We start from the raw sequence: 22,265 nt of genomic DNA, 5'->3' as shown, positions 1-22,265 counted from the left end.
AGTCCCGCGTCCCGGCCAGCCCAAGTGGCTTGGCCCTCCGCAGCCCGAGTCCCGGAGCCGGCGCCCGTGCCGCACGGAGCACTGCGCCGCACCGAGCACTGCGCCGGCTCCCTCTGCCTCCCAAAGTTTCTCTCGGCACGGGGAAGGCGCCGCGCGGCTGCTCCTGGTCCTCGGGCGCCTGCGACGTGAGCTGCAGCTTCCAAGACTTGATACACGGGTTTGATTCAAAACCTGATAAATTGTATTTAACGCTATTTGAAATTTTTAAACGAAATTATTCAAAAGATTTTAATCCTGGATAATTTTTGTTGAAACTCTAATTATACATCACCTTAATTACCAATACCAGCGCCCCAAGGATCCCTAATTGCCTCCTAATTGAATAAAACAGGGGCTAATCGTGCCCACCACGGCCCAGTGAGCTGTGGCTGGCTGTGCCTCCCCGAAGGGGCCAAGGGGGAGCCCCAGCCGCCCTCACGCGGCCGCTCACAGAAACCAGGGACCTGGTCCCCTGCCACCCGGCACTGCCCTGAAAGGGGATTTGGAGTTGCAAGAGCCTGGGGCAGGAGAGGCTAGGAATTCTAGTCTGCACCTGTTCCGGGAAGCAACCCACTGGCCCAGCAGGGTGGCCCAGGTGGAGCCCAAAGTTGGAGACCCCAGGGAAGACCCTGCTGCCGCCTTCCGTACACAGCACGTGCCCCCAGCCTGGCCGGCAGCCCTGCACACCGCCCCGCCGCAGCAGCCTCCGAGTTTTCGTCTGAAACGGGACAAGACGCTGGACTCCCCACAAGAAGGTTCCTGGCGCTGCTACCCTGCCCAGTGTCCAGAGGAAAGGCTGCCATGGAGCTCTGGAGAAAGCAAGGGGGAGGGTCAGGTTTCCTAGGGAGGCCGGAGAAGGGCAGAGCCCCGGGGGCTTCAACTTGGCCTGTTTCAGTGGGGAGAAGGAAGCAGGAAGCGCCACTCACTCGCCCCCCCAGCCTGTCTCACGCACACCGTCTGCACACACCACGCCAAACACACGGAACACACGAACACACACATACACATAAAGCCCCACACCTACATCCCAAGGGCTGGACAGGGGCTGGACTCCCAGTCCTGGATTATGTGCTGTCCAGGGCTACGGGGGTCTCACCTCTATGGGGATCAGGCCTCAAAGGGTGCTACAGAGCTTCTCAGGGCAGGCTGCCCCTGCAAAGAGGCCCCCAGCTATACTGTGAGGAGCTTGGAGGTCAGGAGGGCACCTTGGCCGTGCTCACCCCCACCTGCCCACCTGGCTCACAGCATCGGCAGAAACAATAAACTATTGTGAGGAATTTGGTTTTCAATCGTGAGGCCAGGACAGCCCCCCATCCCCGCTGGCCATCACTGGCCCCGGCCTGAGTAAGGAGACCCTGGCCCTGAACTGTCCTCACTCACACAGTTCACTAGTTCCCCCCCCTCCGGGCTTGGGTTTCCTTCCCACCCGAGGCTCTGCCCGTGAAAACTAAACCCCGACCCCCCACCCCAGCCCAAGAGGTGTTACCAGCCCGACCACCTAGCAGGCCCAGCCAGAGCAAGCCACCTGACTTGGAGCCCCGGAAACACAAAACGAAATTACAGCCCCCGATGGACCCTCGGGGGCAGCCCCCCCCCCACAAGCTCCAGGTCCCGAGGGCACTCCTCGCTGGGGTTGCCCTTGGGTCCCCCACACAGTTTCAGGCACCGCCCAGGGCTTCCTTGCAAAGGGCTAAGCTGAACCCTGAACAGCCATGACCCTGCTCCCTCCCCAGCCCTGAGGCTGGCCAGGAGGTGAGTGGCCAGGGCTGGCCCCGCTGCTGCCTCCAATTCAGGTAATGGAGTTGGGTCCCCGGGGACTTTCACATCTGCTTAAAATATTGTCCAATGCAATGAAATTCCTCAGCAGGCCATGCGCGTGCTTGGTGCAGGCGTGCTTTCCTGAACCTGCCTTAGCCACCTTCCTGGGAAGGGCTGGGGGCAGTGGTCCCAGCTGTGGAGCCTGGTGGGGATCCCAGGTCTCGCCCCAGCCTGGGCTCCAGCTCCCGGTGCGGGTTCTCACGCGGGATGCCCGGCAAAGAGATGCCTGCTTGCTGTGTGCCCTTTAGTCCTGCTTCTCTGGTCTGTAGGCCAGGCCGTAGGGGCGGCTGCCAGGGACTCTTCGGGGTCTGAGCGGAGCCGAGTCTAGGCAGCCTTCCCCACCTGGTGGAGGTGGCTCAGGCGGAGAGCAGAGGCCTGGGCCGCCTCTCCCGGCGCGGGCCTCCGGGAAGTTTCCGGGGGCCATGTCGGGTGCGCGGCAAGCGAAGCCGGCCTCTCGCTTGCAGCGAAGGCCTGGCCAGCGCGGCGGCGGGGCTCTTCCTCGCTCCAGTTCGGGCACTTCCTCTGCAAGGCCCCGACCGGCGCGCCCTGCGGCCTCGGGGGTCGACACTCTGGGAAGGTCCAGGGTGCACACGCTGACCCAAACACGTACCCGACGCCGGCGCTCCACGCACCCGCCGCGGGCGGCGCGGCTCAGCCCTTCCCCGTCCTCTGCACAGCGCCCGGCCTCGTTCGCCACCGGAGGGGTCAGAGGTCGCGGGAGGCCGGGAGGCCGGGAGGCCGGGGCCCGGGGCGGCGGCCGGGCTGGAAGGGGCGCCCCCCGCGGGGCCCCGGCGGAGCCCGGCGTCCGGCGGAGGACCGACCGACGGGGCTGCTTTTCCCCGGCGGCGGCGGCGGCGCGGCCTGCGGGGCCTCGGAGGGGCCGAGCCGGCCGGGACCCTGCGGAACGGGCAGCGCCGGCCACGACGGCGCGGGCGGGCCCCCGAGGCCCGGCGGTCCCGCGGCCGGGCCGGGCAGAAGCGGCGGGGGGCGGGCACCTCCGGGCGCGGGCCGGCGCCCCTTCCTCGCGGGCGGCCGGGGAGGGGGCGGCGGGGCCGGCGCGGGGTCCGCGGGCGCGGCGCGGGCCGCTTCGCTGCAGCCGGGCCGCGCGTCCCACCTGCCCGCCAGGGCCGCGGTGGTGCCCGCGGTGGTGCCCGCGGTGCCCGGCGGAGGGCGCGGGGCTGGCGGGCGCGGCCCCCGGCGGAGCGAAAGAGAAAGTAAGGCCGGGCGGCGGCGCGGGCGGCGGAGTCCCGAGCAGCCCGCCGGCGATCGGGAACGAACTCCGGGTCGCCGGGAGGCGTGCGGGGCGTCTCCATCTTGCGCGCCCTCCCGGCCGGCCGGCCGGCGCTCTGGCGCCCACTACCTCCGAAGCCGGAACGCGAGGCGGCGGCGGCGGCCCCGGGGCGGCGGAGGAAAGTTGCCGGCCCCGCGCGTCAACTTTTCGCTAACTTTCGCCGGCGCCCCGCGCCCCCGCCCCCCGCGCGCCCTCCGCCCGCGCCCGGCCGCCGCGCCGTGGGGGAGGGGGCTGCGGGGAGGGGGCCGCGCCGCGGGGCGCGCCGGGCGCCCCAGCCTCGCCGCGGCCCGCGCCGGGCGCCGGGCGGCCGCCGGGACTTACTCTTGGCGAGCTTGCGCGCCCTCGCCTTGGACCGCATGGTGCCGGCTCCGGGATCGCCGTCCTCCTCCCCGAGCGCAGAAGCAGCCGCACACTATCTTCATCTCCCCAGCATTGTCAGTTTGGACACCTTCGCACATGCGCACAGAGCGCTCAATCTGACACCCCTCGCCGGGGCCAAAAAAACTTTGCCGTGTATTCATCTTCCTCATCGTCGGCCGCCGCCGCCGCCGCCGCCCGGCGCGGGCTGGGGGCTCCCCGCGCCGCCGCCCCTCCCCCCGCGGCCGGCGGCGCTGGCCCTTTAAGAGCGCGCGCCGGGCCCCGCGCGCCCGCCCGGCCCGCACCCCGGACACTTTAAAAGGACCCCGGTGGCCCCGGAGCGCGGTGGCCGCCCCCCGCGCCGCGGCCCCGGGCGCGGTCTGCGGGGCGGCGCGCGCGGCCCGCGGGGCCCCCCGCCCCGAGTTCGGACGCGGGTCCGGCCCGATTTGGCCTGGTTTCATCGCATTTTGTTGCTAGTTAAAGAGCTCCCGTGCCCCGTCGCCCCAGCCCGCTCTTCGCCCGAGCCCCCCCCACCCCGGCCCCCGCCCCTCGCGGCTCGGGGCGCCGGAACCCGGCTCCTCCGAAGCCCCCGGCCCCCGCCCCTCCCCCGGCCCCCACCCGCGGCCCCCGGCCCGCGCCCCGCCGCCCCCCGCCCGCCGCCCGGCGGCCCAGGTGAGTACCGGGTGCGGGCCGGGCCTCCGCGGACACCCCGCTCTGGCCCGCGGGCCCAGCGGCGTCCCGGGCCGCGCAGGTGGAGCAGCGCGGGCGACCCGGGGGGCTGGCGCCCCCAACTCCTCGGGGCGCTGGGCGGAGGGGCGCGGGCGCGCGCAGGGTGGCCCCGGCCCCGGGGACTGGGGGGGGGGGTCGGATTCTTCTTTCGAATTCGGCTTGGAATTTCAGAAATGGGTCGGAAGCAAACGGAGGCGCTGCCCAGGCTGGGGCGCTGCCCCGGGCCCCTTCCCGGGCACGGCGGTCCGGCCCGCAGCGCCCCTGGGGCTGGCACGGGTCGCCTGAGCCTGGGACGCGTCCTGCCCGGCACCGGGTCTCCCGGCCGCCCGGGTGGGGAGACTGGCAGTGCGCACCCCCTCTTTGTTGTGCAACGGAACCCGAATCGGCTTCCCGGAGACCTCCACACGGAACCGGAGCCTTAGCGTTAAAGGGCCGCCGCTCTCCCGAGAGCTAACCCCGAGAAAGTCGGGGCCCTCGCAGAGGCCCCCGGATGGGGAGGAAAAGCCACCCGGAGGAAGCCCGGCGGAGCCGGCCCAGCGGTGCCCACCCGAGCGCGGGGCCTTCTGCCTCCCGCCTCCGCAGCCCGCAGCTGCTCTCCTGCCGGACCTCACCCCGGGCGGCTCCCGCGGCTCAGGGGTGTCCGGTCTGCACCCCACTTGCTGAGAATGGACCCGACGGCTCGCTGGCCCTAGGTGAGTGAGCCCACCGACTCAGGGGCCCTGTAAACCTCCCTGAAGGTCTGTCGCCCAGTTACTCACCCTCCCCACACGGACTAGCTGTCCTCGTGGACTGGGCCACAGAACCACTGGGCTTATAAGGCCGGCCTCTGGAGGTGACGGCGCAGAGTTCCCACAGCAGACAGGGCACTGCACCGCCACAGGCCCCGTGGGCTCTGAACCTGCTCACAGGTGTGGTTGGGGTGCTAGAGCCCAGAAAGGCATTGCGCTCTGCTGCCTGACTTGGGCCCAGGGCCACGGTCCAGGGTCCAGACGGAGAGACTACCCTGGCTGGGGCTGCTAGCCTCTGAAGAGGCTCAAGGTCACTCCTTTACCAGGGTACCCCAATACCCCTTCTTCCTGTGTTCAGCCTTCCAGGAGGTTGGACACAAGGAACCTGTGAAGTCCTCTCCTCTGGACCTGGAGAGGGTCTTGCCTGCCCCACAGGGGCCTCTGCTCCCTCTCTGCTCTGGAGGCAGCCAGCAGGCCCCGAGGTTAGGAAGGTCCGGCTTCCTTCTGCTCAGGAGGGGACTGTCAGAGCAGTGCCAGGCCAGGCCACCACTCACTGGGTGACCCTGGCCGGCCTCAGGCCAGGCTGTGCCCTCTTCCCAAGCTTATGCCGGGTTCCTGGGAGCCAGAGTGGGACACTGCAGCTGCCCCCCCTGCTTGAGGAGGAGGATCTGGCCACCAGGTCTGACCAGGGAGATGGCTGAGCTGCAGAGAGACCCACACACCCTGCTCTGCAGCCCCAGGCAGGCCGTGTCTCCCCAGCCTGCTGTCCCCAAGGCCAGGGCCCGGCCAGGGTTAGGTCAGGCCCTGCCCCCGCGTGGCCAGACTTAGAAGCAAGCCGGAGAGCAGGTCAAACACTGAGACCGGATGAAGCAGGAGAAGTCCATGCCGCTCCACCTCTGAGGCCACAGGCCTTGCGTGGCAAAGACTTCGGGGGCACCTAGGAGTACAAGTATGGGGAAATGGGGGGCCCTTGGGGGATGAATTGATACTAGAACCCTAAAGGCAGTCTTCAAAGTGAGTCAACTTTAGGGAGTTTGGGGGCTGATGCCCGACTTTGGGATTTGGGGACCCTGCCCTGGGGACAGAAGTGCTGCCAGCCCCCTCCCCAGAGACCTCCTAGGGTTTTCAAAGAGCAGCTGGCCCAGCAGCTCCCTACACCAGACAAGTTCACACTGCCCTCAAGTCCCAGAACCCATTTCCTGACTGGTTCGTCAGGACTAGAGCGAACGGGGACTTTTGCCACCAACGTTCCCTGTGCTCTGGGCACAGGAGGAGCCATGGACTCCCAGCCTTTTCTGCAAGCTGAGCAGCCTGCTGCAGATGCGTCAGATCAAGGTCTGGACCAGGAGTGAGAAACCGGGGTCCTCTGTGCAGACCTGAGCATCCCGGAAAGCCGCCTGTGAGCAGGACCCCCAGCCTCAGGGCCCTCCCCCAAGTGCTGCATTCCTGGGTACAAGCGTGCGCGCGCGCGCACACACACACACACACACACACACACACACACACACACACTCACTCCGGAGGCTACTGGGTTCTTCTGCCTGGCCAGGCCCCCTGTTCCCTGTCACCTGGGGAGGTGGGGCTTCTGGGGAGAAGGCCACCGCAGTGCAGGAGGTTCCTAGGTCAGAGTTGGCCTGGCTGCCCCTCCAACCCTTGGGGCCCTGGAGCCCCCCGTGGGGTAGGCTCTGGGAGACCAAAACAGTAGCTGCCAGATCAAACACTCCAGCCTCTCCAGGTGCTGGTCCTCTCCCTCCCCGGTCCTTTGTGCTCCCAGCGTTGGCCAGTGGGAGTCCTTTAGTGCATGCACCCTCCTGGGTGGGGAGCAGAATAAAAGCACTGTGGCCTCCAGTTGACGGGTGGGCTGTCCCTGGAGATCGGAGCTGCCACAGGAGGGGGCCCCAAGGGGTGGGGACCACCAGTCCTTGCACCCCCCCCCCCACCGTGCACCAGGCAAGATGGAGGGCTCTCAGCTCTCCTCTCTCTGGCTCTCCTTCTCTGGCTCCACCTTTGGCCAGAATGTGTCCCTGACTGGAGCAGCGGGAGGCCAGAGGCCGTGGTCCTCTGGAGCTTCCACCACTGGGGGAGGGGAAAGGGAAGGTGGTCTTCCAGGACAGTCCGCAGCAGGGGGCTCAGTCCGGTGGATGGAGAGGCCTTGGCTGCCCTTGAGTTTAGTCTGACTTGACTGGGGTGGGGCATAGACCCAGAAGCCATTTCCTCCTACTCAACCCTCTGAAATGACCCAAAGTGGGTGCGCCCTCGGCCCCTGTCCCAGCCCTACTCCGGGTCATCGGAATCCCCCCCCATCTCCCTCCCCAGGGGACTTCGGAATCCCCCCCCCCATCTCCCTCCCCAGGGGACTTCGCGGTGATCTGGATGACTTTGTGAACCAAAGGACACAGGTCCCGATTTCTGGCCCAGGCTTGTGCCCTCCCTCTGCGCTCTGCGGAGCAGGATGCTCCCAACCAAGACATCCTGCGAATATGCACCAAGCCGCCGATTTCCAACGAACCCCAAAAGTTTAGAAACGAATTTCCTCCGGGCAAGAAGGGCTGTCCAGGACAGCCAGGTGGGCAGCGCCGGCTCGGGTGCTCTGGCGGGGGTGGTGGAGCAGAATTCCTCTGCCTGCCCTTGTGTCTTCCAGTCCCCTCCGGGGTGACCAGCTCTCCAGAATGTAAATGCGTGGGGTGCATCGACCTGCCTTGGCTTCCGCCCTGCACACTCCGAGGTCGGGCTAGGGAGTTGTAAGAGATGGAGGATAAGAGACTGAACCCCGTCCCGGGTCCTCTCCCCACTTGGGCTCAGGGGTGGGGGTGGAAAAGGTATGGGGTCCCCAGCAGCTCCTTCCCCGAAACCTGAGCTCAGCAGGGCCAGGCGGAGGGGCCGAGGGGCCGCGGGGGCTTGGGCAATTGAGCACTACCTGGCCGCCGGGAGCAATAAACGAAATTGGTTCCCCGCGTTTTTCCTCTCGATCTCAGAACCTTTAAAAACCAGCCGACGAATCTGTTCGGTTCGCGTGGTGCGCTCCTGGAGCCAGTGCGGATCTCGCGCTCCGCAGGCTGCCTCGGGGGCTTCTTCCTGCTCCCCGCACCGCTGGGCCACCCGCCTGCAGGGGCTGGGAGCAACTTCGTTCCCCCAGGCCCCGGGCCTGCCACGCCCGCCCGCCCGCAGAGCTGCGCCCGCGGAATGGCTCGGAGCTCCAGAACCCTGCCTGCGTAGACGCGGCCCTGCAAGCTCGGCTCTGGCAGCAACGAAAGCGGGGAGCAGCATCGCTCCCTGAGTCTCGGGGCCCGAGGCCCCGGAGCCACGGAGTGGGAACTCGCGCTGGGCGTCCCCAGACGCCCAGAGCCCAGCTCGGCAGCCAGGTAGCGGGTGTTGGAAGCCGACTCCAAATCAGTTCGTGCCACAATCCACAGGCTGATTTGCGAAGCCACTGCCTGCGGGTCCTCTGAGCTGTAGACCCAGGGCCAGGCTGCAGACTGGCCCCCCACTGCCACTCTCTTAATTTGGAAATCCAGTTTCGTCCATGTGTAACCGTGGAGGAGCAGCGGGCGGCTGTCTTCCAGTGTCCCCCTCTGCGGCGCTGGGCCGGCTGTTTCTCCTCTCCGCCGCCATTCCGCTGTGGGGTTGGCCTTGGAACGATGGATGGAGAACTGGGGTGGTGGAGCAGGAGGCCCGGCGCAGCCAGCTCTTTGGGCTACTTTTCTGTTCCCACAAAGGTCGGGTGGTGCTCCAACAAGGGTCCTCTGGGTGATCTCCGCGGCCCTGTCCCCTCTCCAGCTCCCTCCTCCCTTGTTTCCAGAACTCTCCCTCCTCCCTTGTTTTCAGAACTCTCCCTAAGCTCCTTGGTACAGAGGTGGAAGAGGTATGGGGCCTTCTTTGTCCCTGGATAGGTTTTCTTCACCCCAGGAAGATTTTCTTTTGTTTTTTTGTTTTGTTTTGTTTTGTTTTATTTTGGCTTGTTTTTGCGGGACTAGGGATGGAACCCAGGGGCATTCTACCACCCAGCTACAACTCCAGCCCTATTTTTTATTCTTTAGTTTGAAACAGGGTCTCACTGAGTTGCAAGGGGCCTCACTAAGTAGCTGAGGATGTCTGTGCACCCAGATCCTCCCGTCTCAGCCTCCCAAATGCTGGGGTGACAAGTGTGCACCACCAGCCTAGCTAACCCCGGGAAGGTTTTGTCCAAGCGGGTGGGGGGGTTCTTTCAGGTTCCCTTGGGTCCTGGGATGCCCAGAAATTTCACAGGACTTGCTGAAACCCCAGCAGTATAATCCTGTGGGGCTGGAGTAGAGGGGAGAGCGGGTCCTGCAACACTCGCCCAACGTACCCTCTCCCCTGCCTCAGAAACTTGGGTGTTCTTGGCGCAGGTGTCTAGCTTGTCCTGTGTCTATGTGAGGTCCTGGGGCTTGACCCTGGGCACTTGACTTGGATCAACCACAACTGCCCCTGTGGGTGGGGGCAGCAGGAGCGTGGGGCCCAGGGAGGGGACTCACCTGCCCTCCCACTCTTCGGAGCAGGGCTGTGGGAGGTGGGAAAGGAGAGTGGGGTGGCCCCGGAGATGCCCAGACAGGCTCCCCTCCCCCTCTGCTTTCTACTCAACCAATGATCCCAGGCTGGTGGTAGAGCAGAGAGAAAGGGCAGAGACCAGAGCCCCGGACAGCCGGAGGCAGGAAAAAAGATGGCAGCTCTGTGGAGTGACCAGAAGGTGGTGGTGGTGGGGGGCCGACCAGTATGTTCTCTAGGGATGGAGGAGGCCTTGTCCCCACCCAGGTTCCTGCAGCTGGGCCTGGAACTGGGAAAGTCCGGCAGGGTAGGGCTGCCTGCCTGCTTCCCTTCCTGGCCCGACACACAGCCAGCCAGCCAGCCAGCCTCCCTCCTGCATCCTGGAGCCCATGCCTGACACTGTGGCTGGGACTAGTGCCCCTAAGAAATGAGGTGGGTGGCCAGGGCACGGGCCCCCACGAGTCACGTTAAGGAGGACCCAGTGCGTGCAGGGGGCCTGGGGCGAAGGCAGCAGAATACTGAGTAGCCCCTACCCTCCCAAGTCAGTGGGATTGTCGTGTGTGTGTGTGTGTGTGTGTGTGTGTGTGTGTGTGTTACTGGGGATGATTCATTCCAGGTGCTTTCTACTAATGAGCTACACCCCAGTCCCCTTTTATTTTTGAATCAAGGTCTCAGGTTAAGTTATTGAACTCTGGCCTCAACCCGTGATCCTCCTGTCTCGGCCTCCCGAGTGCCGGGATTAGCCAGGTGCCGTAATACACACCTATAATTCCAGTTCCCCGGGCGGCTGAGAGAGAAGGATCAAAGGTTTCATTGAAGTTAGCTATAGCGACGGCAATTTATAGCAAGACTCAAGCAAAAACCTGTTTCAAAATAAAATAAATATATAGGTCTAGGGGTATAGCTCAGAGGTAGAATGCCCCTGGTCTCAACCTCCCAATACCAACCAATCAACAGAAACCAAACACTGGGATTCCAGGGGTGTGGCCTGTACCTGTGTCAGTGGAATTAGAGTGAGTGCTTGGCCCCGTGGGCAGCAGAGAGGAGGGAGAGGCAGGGCTCCTCCCTCCGGAGCCTTCCCTCCCCCTCAGCCTGAGCTGTGAGCCAGGCTGCACACAGCTGGAGGTGGGGCAGGGGCTTTGGCACTCAGTCTCAGCCTCGCCACAGGTCTGCTGGGATTCATGGTCAGCCCCTCCAGCTGCCTGGGGCACCTATTTCCCAGTAAAGCCAGGTGGGGAGCAAGCCTGCGGTACCCTGGGGATGGGGGCCTGCAGGGGCTGGTGCTTCCTGGGGACTCCGTAGGAGTTGCAGCAAAGACATCAGTGACGGGGGCCTTTTGTCCTGGCCCCCAGTCTCTTGTACTTCCTCTCCCAGAACCAAGGGCTGGTCTTCAGAAACTCTGAGCTGAAGCCTTGGCGGACAGCTGCCCCGCCGATGGACAGGACAGTAAGCAAAGGTGCAAAATGACCCCACATGGCGGTGCTATGATGGTCCCCCTTATAGACGGAGGAGCTGGTGCTCAGAGGCAGGAGTGTGCCAGGCAAGGACTGCCCTTAGAGGCAGAAGTAGGATTTTTTTTTTTTCAAGTCTGGGGATGGAACCCAGGGGCATTTGACCTCTGAGCTATACCCCCTGACCTATTTTTTATTCTTTTTTTTTTTTTTGTGGGTCTGAGGATGGAACCCAGGGGTATTCGACCTCCGAGCTACACCCCCTGCCCTATTTTTTATTCTTTATTTTGAAACAGGGTCTCACTGAGTTGCAGAGGGCCTCACTAAGTAGCTGAGGCTGTCCACGAACCGCGATCCTCTGGTCTCAGCCTCCCGAAGCCTGGGATTACAAGCGTGTGCCACCACGCCCGGCTAGAAGTAGGATTTTGATGGAGAGTTCCCTGACCTAGGAGTCCTGGAGACTTAGCTGCAAGGACGGGCTGTCCACATGAGTGGCTGCAGGACCATGGCATGGAGGGTCTCTGCCAGGGCCCCTTTGCTAGGCTTCCCACACAGCCGAGCAGAGGAGGTCTGAGCTGTGGGGTCTTGGTCGGCCTTGTGCCCGCCTGGGTCCAGAGAGACTCGGCCATCTGGGGTCTGTGCTAGCGGAACCTCCTGCCCACGCTTCCTCCCAGAACTGGGCTGGGCACCTGGTGTTGGGGAGGCCCATGCCCGGCCACTGGCATTGGAAACTCACTTTGGTACTAACACATGAAGCAGGTCACGCGCAGTGTCTGCGCTTCTAGTAAGGTATTTCTAATCATAAAAGGTGTCGTTTAAAAAAAAATAGGTGTCTGTTAAGTGTGCACGAAGCCTAGACCACATGGGACGTGGTTGTTCTAATAAACACGAGTAAGCCAGTTTTCACATTAGAGAAATAACAGTTCCTGGTAGAAATGTGGCACTTTTAAAAGAGGTTAATTAATAAACAGCAGGTAATTGTTCGTGGCACGTTGTGGCGGAGGGTAATTTTCATTTTAGAGGATAGAAGGGCCAAATACCCCTCCCCACTCAGCATTTTTCTGTAATAATCACCTTGGCTTCCCCTCCGCCTTTAATTTTTACAGCTGGAGCTGTTTATCATCGCTCCAACTTTCACTAAAAAGGCAAAACTATCACTTAAACAAAGCCATTGAAAACTCAGCATTGTATGCGGCTTTCTTAACATAAATAAATCATACAAACCAAGATTTATGTTCCCCGATGATGTCATTCATTGGAGGCTGCCTCCCCAACCCGATCAGCACCGGGTGTGTGTGTGTGTGTGTGTGTGTGTGTGTGTGCGCGCGCACGCACGCTAAACAAGAGTAACCCCCCCTGGCATCCTGACTTCTCTTTGTCTCCGTCCCAAGACATCAGTCTGGCCTAGCCAGGTGCAATGGCAAGGAAGGTTCTCACTCTACAGCCAGCCTTTGCTTTTGAAGGTCAGTGTGAGGCTGCTAAGCCAACCCCAGGCATTCAGGAAGCTCCCTGCGGAGTTCATGCCGCCCCCTGTTCTGGGGAGGACTCCGGCAGCTGCAGAAGGACTTCTCTGCAGAAGGTCAGCCACGTCACACGGGAGGTGGTGCATCTGTGCCGTGAAGTATTATTTGGCCATAAATAGGAATGAGGCTCCGATACATATAAGAGAGGGGTGGACCTTGAGAACATCATTCTGAGTGAATGAAACAAGCCAGAAGTCGGACGGGCATGGTGGGCACGCTTGCCATCCCAGTACTTGGGAGGCTGAGACAGGAGGATCGCGGTTCGCGGCCAGCCTCAGCTACTTAGGCCCTCTGCAACTCAGTGAGACCCTGTTTCAAAATAAAGAATAAAAAATAGGGCAGGGGGTGTAGCTTGAAGGTGGAGTCCTCCTGGGTTCCATCCTTAGTAACACACACACACACACACACACACACACACATCATCATCATCATCATCATCATCATCATCATCCATAAAAAGCTCGCTTCATGCAACGCCCAGAACAGGAAAATCCTTAAAGACAGGACCATGGGCCAGCAGCGGCCAGGGGCCGAGGGCAGGGAGGCAGAGGACAGGGCTCCCTGGGTTGCTGGTGATGAGCACGTTCTGGAGCTAGGCAGGGGCTGTACACGATGTGGATACAGTAAATGCCACCACGTGTTTAATAAAAGGATGAACATTACTATATGTGAATTATAACTTAATAAAGTTGTTGCTTAAAAACCACCGCTTTGCAGTCTTGGGCTCGTCTTTAAAGCCTTTAACTTTTGAAATGAGCACACCAATAAGGAGTGCATGCACCACACGTGCACAGCTCGGAGTATGGAGTGGGCCCCGGGCCCCAGCACTGGGTGACGGATGGCTGTTTCCTCCAGACTCTCTGTGTAACTCTCTCCTCTAATTGCACTCCCTTCCCATCAGCCGGAGATCGCCACTGCTCGGGTGTGGTGTTAGCTATTCCCTTCATTATAAATGGATTTATGGTCTTCTCGCCTAATACAGACTCCTAAAAATGTGAGTCTCGCTGCAGAGCTTAATAAAATTGAAATGAATGGGGAGCATTACCATCACCTCCAGTGGGGAAATGAAATGTGGCCCATCCGCACACCGGAATATTATTCAGCCATAAAGGAAACGAGGCATTGACACACGGTAGATGTGGATGAACCTTGAAACTACGCAGGACCAAGGGAGCCGGGCACCAAAGGCCTCACCCGGGCACTGCCATCTACCCGAGGTGTCCAGAGCCAGCAAGCCCTCCGAGATGGAGGCAGAATGTGGACCGTGGCTGCCAGGCTGGGGAAGAAGAGGCTAGGGCATCTCTCTGTAACACCTCTGCCCGGGGCAGAGTCTGGCTTCAGCTCCGGGCTCGATGGGAGACTCAGCCAGCTGGAAAGAGGGCTGACCAAAGTCAAGTGCCCAACAAACCTCAGCGTGAGCCTTATTTGTTTAAGGGAATGTGTTCGTTGAGTGCCAGGCACCAAAGGTACAGAAATGACCAGACCGGACAGAAACGTCTCCCACCTGCTTGAGCTCACAGGGAAGCCAGCACTAAGCAAAGGTCACGGGTATGACAGGCTAGAGCAGCCTCGGGGCTCTGGACAGAGGAGGGAAGGGGAGGACCCGGGCACCAGGAAGGTTTCTACAGGTTGGTCTGGCAAGGCCTCCCTGGGATGGTGATGTTTGAGCAGAGATGAGGGGGTGAGGAGAGCCTCCTGCATGTCTAGGGGTGAAGCATCAGGCAGAGGGACGGTCAGTGCAAAGCCCCCGAGGCTGAAGTGTCCAGCATGGCTGGGGCAGAAGAATGGAAGAGGAGAGGAGCGAACCAAGGCAGAGGGACAGAGGGCTGAAGCGTTGAGGTTGCTATCAACCACCCCCACAGGGCGGGAGTGTCCTGCACCTTCAGGGTGGGCCCAGTGTAACCACGGCGGTCCTTACCTGTGGTGGAGGCGGGGAGGAGAGGCCACGTCTGAATGAAGTGATTAGATTCCGTCAGTCCTGCTGGCATTAAAGATGGACGGGGTCATGAGCCAAGAGCATGGTCTCCAGGAACTGGAACAGGCAAGAAAAGTGTATTCTAGAGCCCCCAGAAAGAGAGTAGCCCTGTCCACACATCAGCTTGAGCCAGAGAGACCCATTTGGACCTCGACAGGCAGAATGGTAAAATAATGCATCTGTGCTGTCTTGGTCACTGAGGGTGTAGCTATTTGTTACAGCCGCCACAGGAAACTCATACAGAGAACAGGGACTGTGATTTGCACAGAGTCAAGACAAGTCATGCAAGGTAAGAATCTGAGCCAGCCAGTCATAGAAATAAACAGAGGGAAAGCAATTGCAAAAATGTTGCTGGATCCTGGACTAGCTGCATCTGCATCTCCACCAGGGCCACCATCTCAGGACCTCTACTGCTACCCTCTGGAAACATTCTTTCAGGTCTCTTGCTACCTATAGTGTATAATTTCTTGGTCTCCATTTTCATTTGTATGGAGCACATTTTCTAGTAACTTCTGATATGGGATTCATGAAAAGGTAAAATTTTTAGGATACTGAATGTCTGAAAATGTCTCCCTCCCACCCCCCGCCACCATAGCAGAGTGATAAGTGGGCTGGGTATAGAATTCTAGGTTGGAAATGCTTTTTTTTTCAATTCAGACTTTCAAAAGTATTGCCCATTGGCTTTTTGCTTTCAGGGCAGCTATGGAGACATCTGAGGAGATTCTGTTACCTTAGCCTTTTGTGTGTGACTTTTTCTTCTTGGAATCTTTTGGGATCTCTTTGTCCCAGGTGTTCCAGTATTTCACAAGGCTATGTCCTAGAGCACATTTATTTTAATAATTCACACTAGCGCTCTCAGCTCTGAGGAATTTTCTTGAAATTTTCTACTCTCTGTTTTCTCTGCCCTTGGTTTTGGGGGCTTGATAGGTATACGGAGCTTTCTTCTGCCCATGCAGGTGGCTTCGTTCTGTTTGCTCTGGGCTTTTTCTGGTCAGCACCTGCTGGCCCTTGACTTCCTGCCTGTTTCTCAGAGCTGACTAGAGGATCTGAGAGTGAGGAGAGCCTGAAGGCTCAGAGATCCAGGGTTGACTGGTCCTGAGAGCTCTGGAAATCAGGGTCTGTAGGAATCCACCTGATTTACCCCCAGGGAAGTTTCCAGCCAGAGAGATGTCTGGAAGCCAAGTTGGTGTTGAAGGCAGGAATCTTTGCAGTCAGTTGCCAACATCTGGCATGGGGAGGGCAAATGCTCAGTGGGGTGGATCTAGGACTCCAACTTGCTTATGGCTTCATTTTAGTTTTCTTGAGGGTAGCCACCCTGAACCTTTAGTCTCAGGGGTGTGCTCATGTCCAACCTTGAGTTTTGGGGTGTTCAGTGCCATAAGTCTGGAAAAAAATCTCACCTCCCTGCCTCCCCACCCAAAGAGGGCCAGCCCCTCCACTGTACCAGGGGAGCCCTCCTTGTACCTGGAAGTGGGGGTGCATCCCTCAGCACTACAAGAGAGGAGTGCGTCAGACCTGGGGCGCAGCGCTGAGGCTCTGCAGGAGGGAGTGCAGTAGAGCTACAAGGCTGCCTTCTCCAGGACATAAGCACCCTTCTCCAGCCCAGTGAAATGAGTCTCTTACTCTGTCTCATGGTTAGATGTAGAGTGCCCTGGAGAGCCCATGTGTTTAGCCCAGGGTTGACAGGTAATGGATTTATCCTAGGCTGGGGTGCGGCCTTGGGATAAGATTCCTCCTCCTCCTCCTCCTCCTTCTCCTCCTCCTCCTCCTTCTTCTTTTCTTCCCCCCCCCCTCCCGGGCCGCCATGATAAGAGGGGCAGAGCCTGTGAACTCTCCCTATCTGCTTCCCATTGCTGTGGCCATGCCCTGAGAGCTGAGGTCCCCAGCCTCACATGGACTGAAGCCCCCAAACCCCCGAGGAAACCGTAAGCAAATACATTTTCCTTTCTCCCAGCTGTAGGCCAATCATGTGGGATATAGCGGTGAGTGCTGACTAAGGCACTCTGTGTGTCTCCAGGACCTGTATGGACGGTGCTACCAGGCACAGTGAGTCCCCACAAGAGGGGATCGCGGCCCTGACAACCCCTCGCTCCTCAGAGATAAGGGCAGCAGGAGACAGCTCTGCGTGGGCCTCTGTGGTCAGAAGAGACCTGTGAGAAGTAACCTGAAGCAGGCAGCCCTCGGCCCCTTCCTGGACTCTGGAAGTTGAGCCTCCCTGGAGGCAGGCTCGGAAGGGGCCACCTCGTGGGCTGAGCGAGTTCTCTGCACCCTCTCCACCTGTGCTGAGTACCCGCCACTCTGAGCCCTCCTCTGTGGCTCGGCCTGGGGTGCTCCTTTGCTTTCCTTCCTGCTTCTCCAGGCCGAGTCCACCGGAGCCTGAACATGCTCTGATTCCCTCCGGCTGGCGGCAGCAGAGCAGCTTCCTTCCTCCACCCAGCCCAGGGGGAGCTGGCTCTGCTCTGTGCACTCCGCGTATAAAGGGTGGTGTGGGGGGCCCAGGGCACAGGCCTTCCTCCCGCAGGAGGGGCAGCAATTCTCCATCCAGGGCAGTCGGTGTTCTCATGCCTACTGCCACTGTCTCTGTCTCACACTTCTTACAGCAAATTCCTCCTGGTTGGTCACCAAACATCTTTTCCTTCCACATATCACCCCAGGGTGTCACCCAGAGAGTGGGTTTCTTACCTGTTTGGTCTCCCTTAATCCACATATCCAGAAGTGTCTGTTGGCTGTGTGGCTGGCTGGACGTTGGAAGGATAACTGGGTGGATGGATGGACTGACAGGTGGATGTTGCTTGGACAGATCAATGATGGATGGATACATGGTAGATGGATGAGCATGTAGCGTTGATGGATAGGTGGATGAAGGGACAGGTAGATGTTGGATGGACTGTTGATGGATGGACAGGTGGTGGATGGTGCGTGGGTTGTATGCACATATTATGCGTGTATGTAGTATGGATAGTGGACGATGGATGAGTGGGTGGATGGGAGAGGATTGGATGGAGCCCACTCAATGAATGGATGATGAAGCTGAGGCCGAGTGGGGATGGAGTTTGTTCCAAGCCACTTAAACACGAAGACAGAGCTGTTCCAAGTCCTAGATCTCTGCCCTCTGTGTCCAGCTACCTGCAGCGGGAAACTTCACCTTGACAAGAAACTGGTCCGTGTCTGCTGTTGACCAAGGATGGAGATCTGTGGAAGGTCGTGGGGGACCTGCTCCTCCTCGCTTCTGTTTGCCTGCACCTGGAGGGAGCACAGGCCTCAGCCTGCCACTCCCTCACCACATAACCCGGCACGGGGACCCAGTAGAGGGAAGATGATGCCCACCTCTCCCAGTGGCCACGCAGCAGATGATGGGCTCTGTGGAATCAGGTGAATGGCGGGCAGGTGACATCTGTGCCTGTCTCTGCCCTTTGCCCTTTGCCCTGTGCTACTTTGCTCTTTGCCCTGTGCCACTTTGCCTTTTGCCCTTATTGTGTTGGAACAGCTCTAGGGGTCCCCAGAGGTATCTGGATGGCCCTGGCTCCTCCTTCTGGCTCCCCACAGCATCATTAACTGGCTCACAAAGAGGTCCCTCCAGGGCCTCGTGGAGAGCCCTGCCTGCAGTGGGGTCTTGCCAGTCTCATATGTCAGGAAAAGGGTCCAGCCCCAATGTCCCAGGAAGCTCCCGGGTAGATGTTTGGAGTTTGGGAATCTCCATCTCTCCCTCTTTTGCCTTCCCATTGCCCCACCCACACTCAGCCCAGCCACCTGTTCATGCAACCTGTGGCCCATCCAGAGCCCAGTATCCTCAGGCCTGCACAGGCATGGTGTCTCCTGCTGGGTCCCCGAGGCTGACCCTGCAGGGTCTGGCCAAGCCTTTGTCCCAACCCTACAAAAAGAACAGCAATGACTCCTGCTACGGCCCCTCCTAGATGCCTGGGCGCGGTCTTGGCCACCTCTGAGGCTCACGGGCTGATTCCAGCCGGTGTGACAGGCACCGTGGTGTGGGCCGGGGTTTCCTTGGTGTGGACTCGGCCTGGCATGGGTCTTTGGCCCAACAGATGACTCTCTGACCCACCACAGCCACCTTGGGGGTGGCGCTGGACTCCCTTGCAAACAAACCATTTGCAGGAACAGCTGGCCTGGGCTCCAGGGTTTTTATGGGTTTGCCTTAAAGATTTTATTCCAGAAAAAACCAAAAGCAATTAATCCAAATTACAGAGTAGTCATTTGCAATAATATTTGCTTTAAATATATGTATTTTTTAAAAACCCCTTAGCTGTGGGCCTCGAGTGAGTTCAGGGTGAAGGACACCTTGAAATCATTACATTTTTTGCTCATTTTATGTTGTGAAAATGGCCTAGTCGATTGGGGGAAGAATGTGAAGTGTTCGGTGACTTCCTTATAAAGGCACCGGTATTTTCCCTCTCATTTCTGCCAGCATGACCACACTGCCATCGCTTGCCCTGTTGCCTGTAGGTGGATTTCTTCCAAAACGCAGCCCAAGCACTGGCCCCGCTGCCTCCCAGCGGCCCTGGGCAGAGCAGGCAGCTGAGCAGAGCCCCTCTGAGACGTCACCTGGACATCACCGGGAGACCAGGAGGACAAGGACCTGTGCATGGTGGGTCTGTGTGCTGGTAGACAAGCAGACTGTCCCCCTTTTCCCAAAGAAGACTACGGACCCCCCCTCCCCCGGGATGAGTATAGCCCAGAAAGGGCAGCCCAGCTCAGGGAGGACCGGCCAGCCTGGTGGGAGGATTAGAGCCCAGAAAAGGGATTCATTAAAAGATTAAACTGCACTTAGTATAACCTCAGAACAGTTGTTGCTCCATTTGTTTGTTAGTTTTTTGAGTACTGGGGATGGAACCCAGGGGTGCTTATTTTGAGACAAGGTCTCACAAAGTTGCCCAGGCTGGCCTCAAACCTGGGATCCCTGGACCTCAGCCTCCTAAGTTGCTGGGATGACAGGCGTGTGCCTCCTCACCCAGCCAACATCAGAAGACTGGGCTGGACTGAGTATGAAGCCCCGGCCGGGCTGCCACAGCCTTAGATGGTCGGGGACCTAGCAGGATGCCTACCTCCCACGCCCCAGAAGCAGCGTCATCCCGGGACCCCACCCCCAGCTCCCCAGACACGTGGCTTGAAGCTGAGTTCTCTCTCCAGCTCTCTCGGTTCTCTAGCTCTCCTTACTGCTGGGGAGAATGCCCTTGTGTGTATAGCTCATGACTTTAATCCACTCATCTGTTGATGGACACCTAGGTTGGTTTCATGATTTGACTGTTGTGAATCATGTTGTTGGTTTCATGATTGTGCTGCCGTCTGTGAACATGGATATGCGTGTGTTAATATTCTGATTTCAGTCCCTTTGGAAAGATACCCGGGAGTGGTATAGCTGGATTGTACAGTGGATCGAGCCCCAGTCTTCTAAGGACTCTCCACATGGATCTCCAGAGACGCTGCACTCATGTGCAATCCCACCAACAATGTATAAGAGCTCCTCTTTCCCCACATCCTCGCCAGCATTTATGGGTGTTTGAATTCTTAATGATGGCCGCTCTGAGTGAAGGTAGATGGAGTCTCAGTTTATGTTATTTACACCCATTTATTCTATAAGGAGATTAGTAGTTTGTGTCTTTCAAGAAAGCACCTCTTTATTTTACTTTTCAAGTTTATTGGCATACGTTTATTCGTGACATTTGTGTGTCCGTGTGCGTGCACACTACTGGAATTTCATCCGCGGGGCATCCTGTCTCTGAGCCACACGCACCCTCAGCTCTTTGTTTTGAAACAAGGTCTTTCTAGGCTCCTAGGAGTCTCACTGTGTGGAGGCTGTCCTTGAACCTGTCTCTGCCTGGTGTAATTTTCTTTCTGTGTGGAGAATGTTACTTACCATTTATTGTAGTTCTGTTCTATTGAACATACATTCTCCCACCTGTTCTTTGGCTGAAAAATAAATTTGCCTTTATTTTTGGAAGATTTTTTGGGGGGGTATAGAATCCTAGGTTGACAGTTTTCTTCTTTCAGTACTTTATTTTTAATCTTATTTATTCATTTATTTATTTACTTTGGTAAATAAGCCCCGGATCATTCTATTTCCAACCTATACACCCCTAGTCTCCCTTCACTTTTTTGAAACAGGGTTTTGCTAGGTTGCTGGACATCTTGTTAATTTCCGAGGCTGATTTCTTTCAGTACTTTGAAGAAGTCCCTCCATTGTCTTTTGTCTTGCATTATTTCTAAGGAGAAATCTATACTTATATCCTTATCTTTGTTAATTTGTATATAACATGTCTCTTTTTTTCTGGCTACTTATACAAGTTTCTCTTTGTTACCTTAGTAATTTGATTACAATATGCTTTAGCAGATTTGCATACATTTTTTTCTGCTTAGGATTCACTGAAATCCTTGGATCTATTAGTTTATAGATGCTGTTAAATGCAGAAAAATTTTATCAAATATTTCTTCAAAGACTCTACTGCCCTTAATTTCTTCTCCCCACTCTGAGATTCCAGTGACATGTATGTTAGATTGCTTTGCATTACCTGATCGCTGATGTTCTGTTAATTACTTTTTTAAGTCAATTTATCGTTGCATATAACTTCGGATAATTCCTTTTGCTGTCTAAAAGCCTATTGGTTTTTTATTTTGTTGGCTACCTATTCTGCTATTAATCCTGTTCAGTGTATTTTCCTTTCAGATAATGTATTTTTTCATCTGTAGATGTTCATTTGGGTCTTATTTTTTATTTCCTTCTGCCTTTTTGACAACATGGATTAGACTTATAATAGTTGATTTAACAACTTTCTCTTGTGTTTTTAATCATTTGTTTGTATAATTTCTGGCTCTATTTATTTTATTTTTTTTGTGTGTGGTACTGAGAATTGAACCTAGAGGCATTCTACCTCCAACCTACACCCCCAGATCGACTTTTTTAAATTTCTTATTTGGAAACAGGGTCTTGCTAGGTACACAAGTTATGTCTTACAAGTGTGTGCTACCATACCCAGCTACAGCTCTAATTATTGACTTTTCTTTTGAGTGTGAGGCAAATGTTCTTGCTTATAGTTTCATGATTTTATGACTCCACACTTAAAAAAGTTAGAAAGGAGCGCACCAAGGTCTGATATCCTTTTTCCCTAAAGCCAACATCTTACATACTCATATATAATTTCGGAAGCCAGGGAATCAACACAAACACAATGCTATTGACTTGCCTACTGACTGGAAGCGCTCAGGATGGCTCCGTGGGACTCTGGACTGTCTCTCCTCTGTTCACCAGGAGGTCCAGCCTGGGCTCAGTTTCCCTGTGCTGCTGCCTGGCAGCGCTGCCTGTGCCCCAGTAGTGACTGGGCCAGTAGCGACGGGGTAGGAGGAGCTGCCGGCTGATGGCGCTCTGGGAGTCCCAGCCTCGCAGCTGCGGTCGGGCCATATACACTGGCGTGATGTTGGGGGCATCGTGAGGCTCCCAGGGACCTCCTCAGGGTCACACGGCTCAAGTTCTGCTCTCAGACCTGTCTTTTATGCTTTATTGTTGTTATTTCCAGGAATTGGACCCAGGGACACTCCACCTTCAAGATACACCCCCAGCCCCCTTGTTTTTTGGTAACAGGGCCTCACTAAGTTGCCAAGACTGCAAACCTGCCATCCTCCTGTCTCAGTCTCCCAAGTACTGGGATTACAGGCCTGTGCCACAACACCCATGCCGGCTTTGTGCTTGAGTAACAGACATCTGCAAGCCCTCACCACTGCTGAGTCTCCTGAGCAAGGAGGGCGGGTAGGAGGGAGGCGCCTCCCACCTACTCCTCACCCAAGCCACCTTCCCTCATCCGCACCTGGAGCAGACACCACAGGCCTGCCAGCGTACCCTCC

General features: G+C 58.0%; 1 protein-coding gene across 3 annotated transcripts in view; it reads right to left on the bottom strand.

Moving 5' to 3' along the window:
- Positions 1-3,506, bottom strand: part of PRDM16 (PR/SET domain 16) — a gene marked incomplete at both ends in the record, with an annotated part of 329,414 nt that extends 325,908 nt beyond the window's left edge. For all 3 annotated transcript variants that reach the window (XM_080692428.1, XM_080692430.1, XM_080692429.1), the window contains one exon: positions 3,470-3,506. In XM_080692428.1, the coding sequence (XP_080548554.1) occupies positions 3,470-3,506 (37 nt within the window). The remainder of the gene's footprint in view (positions 1-3,469) is intronic.
- Positions 3,507-22,265: the final 18,759 nt, after the last annotated feature.

The sequence above is a fragment of the Muscardinus avellanarius genome (assembly GCF_963383645.1).
Source record: "Muscardinus avellanarius genome assembly, chromosome: 3".
NCBI classification, from domain to species: Eukaryota; Metazoa; Chordata; class Mammalia; order Rodentia; family Gliridae; genus Muscardinus; species Muscardinus avellanarius.
Note: the sequence above shows the minus strand (reverse complement) of the source record. Positions and strands in the feature narration are given on the sequence as shown.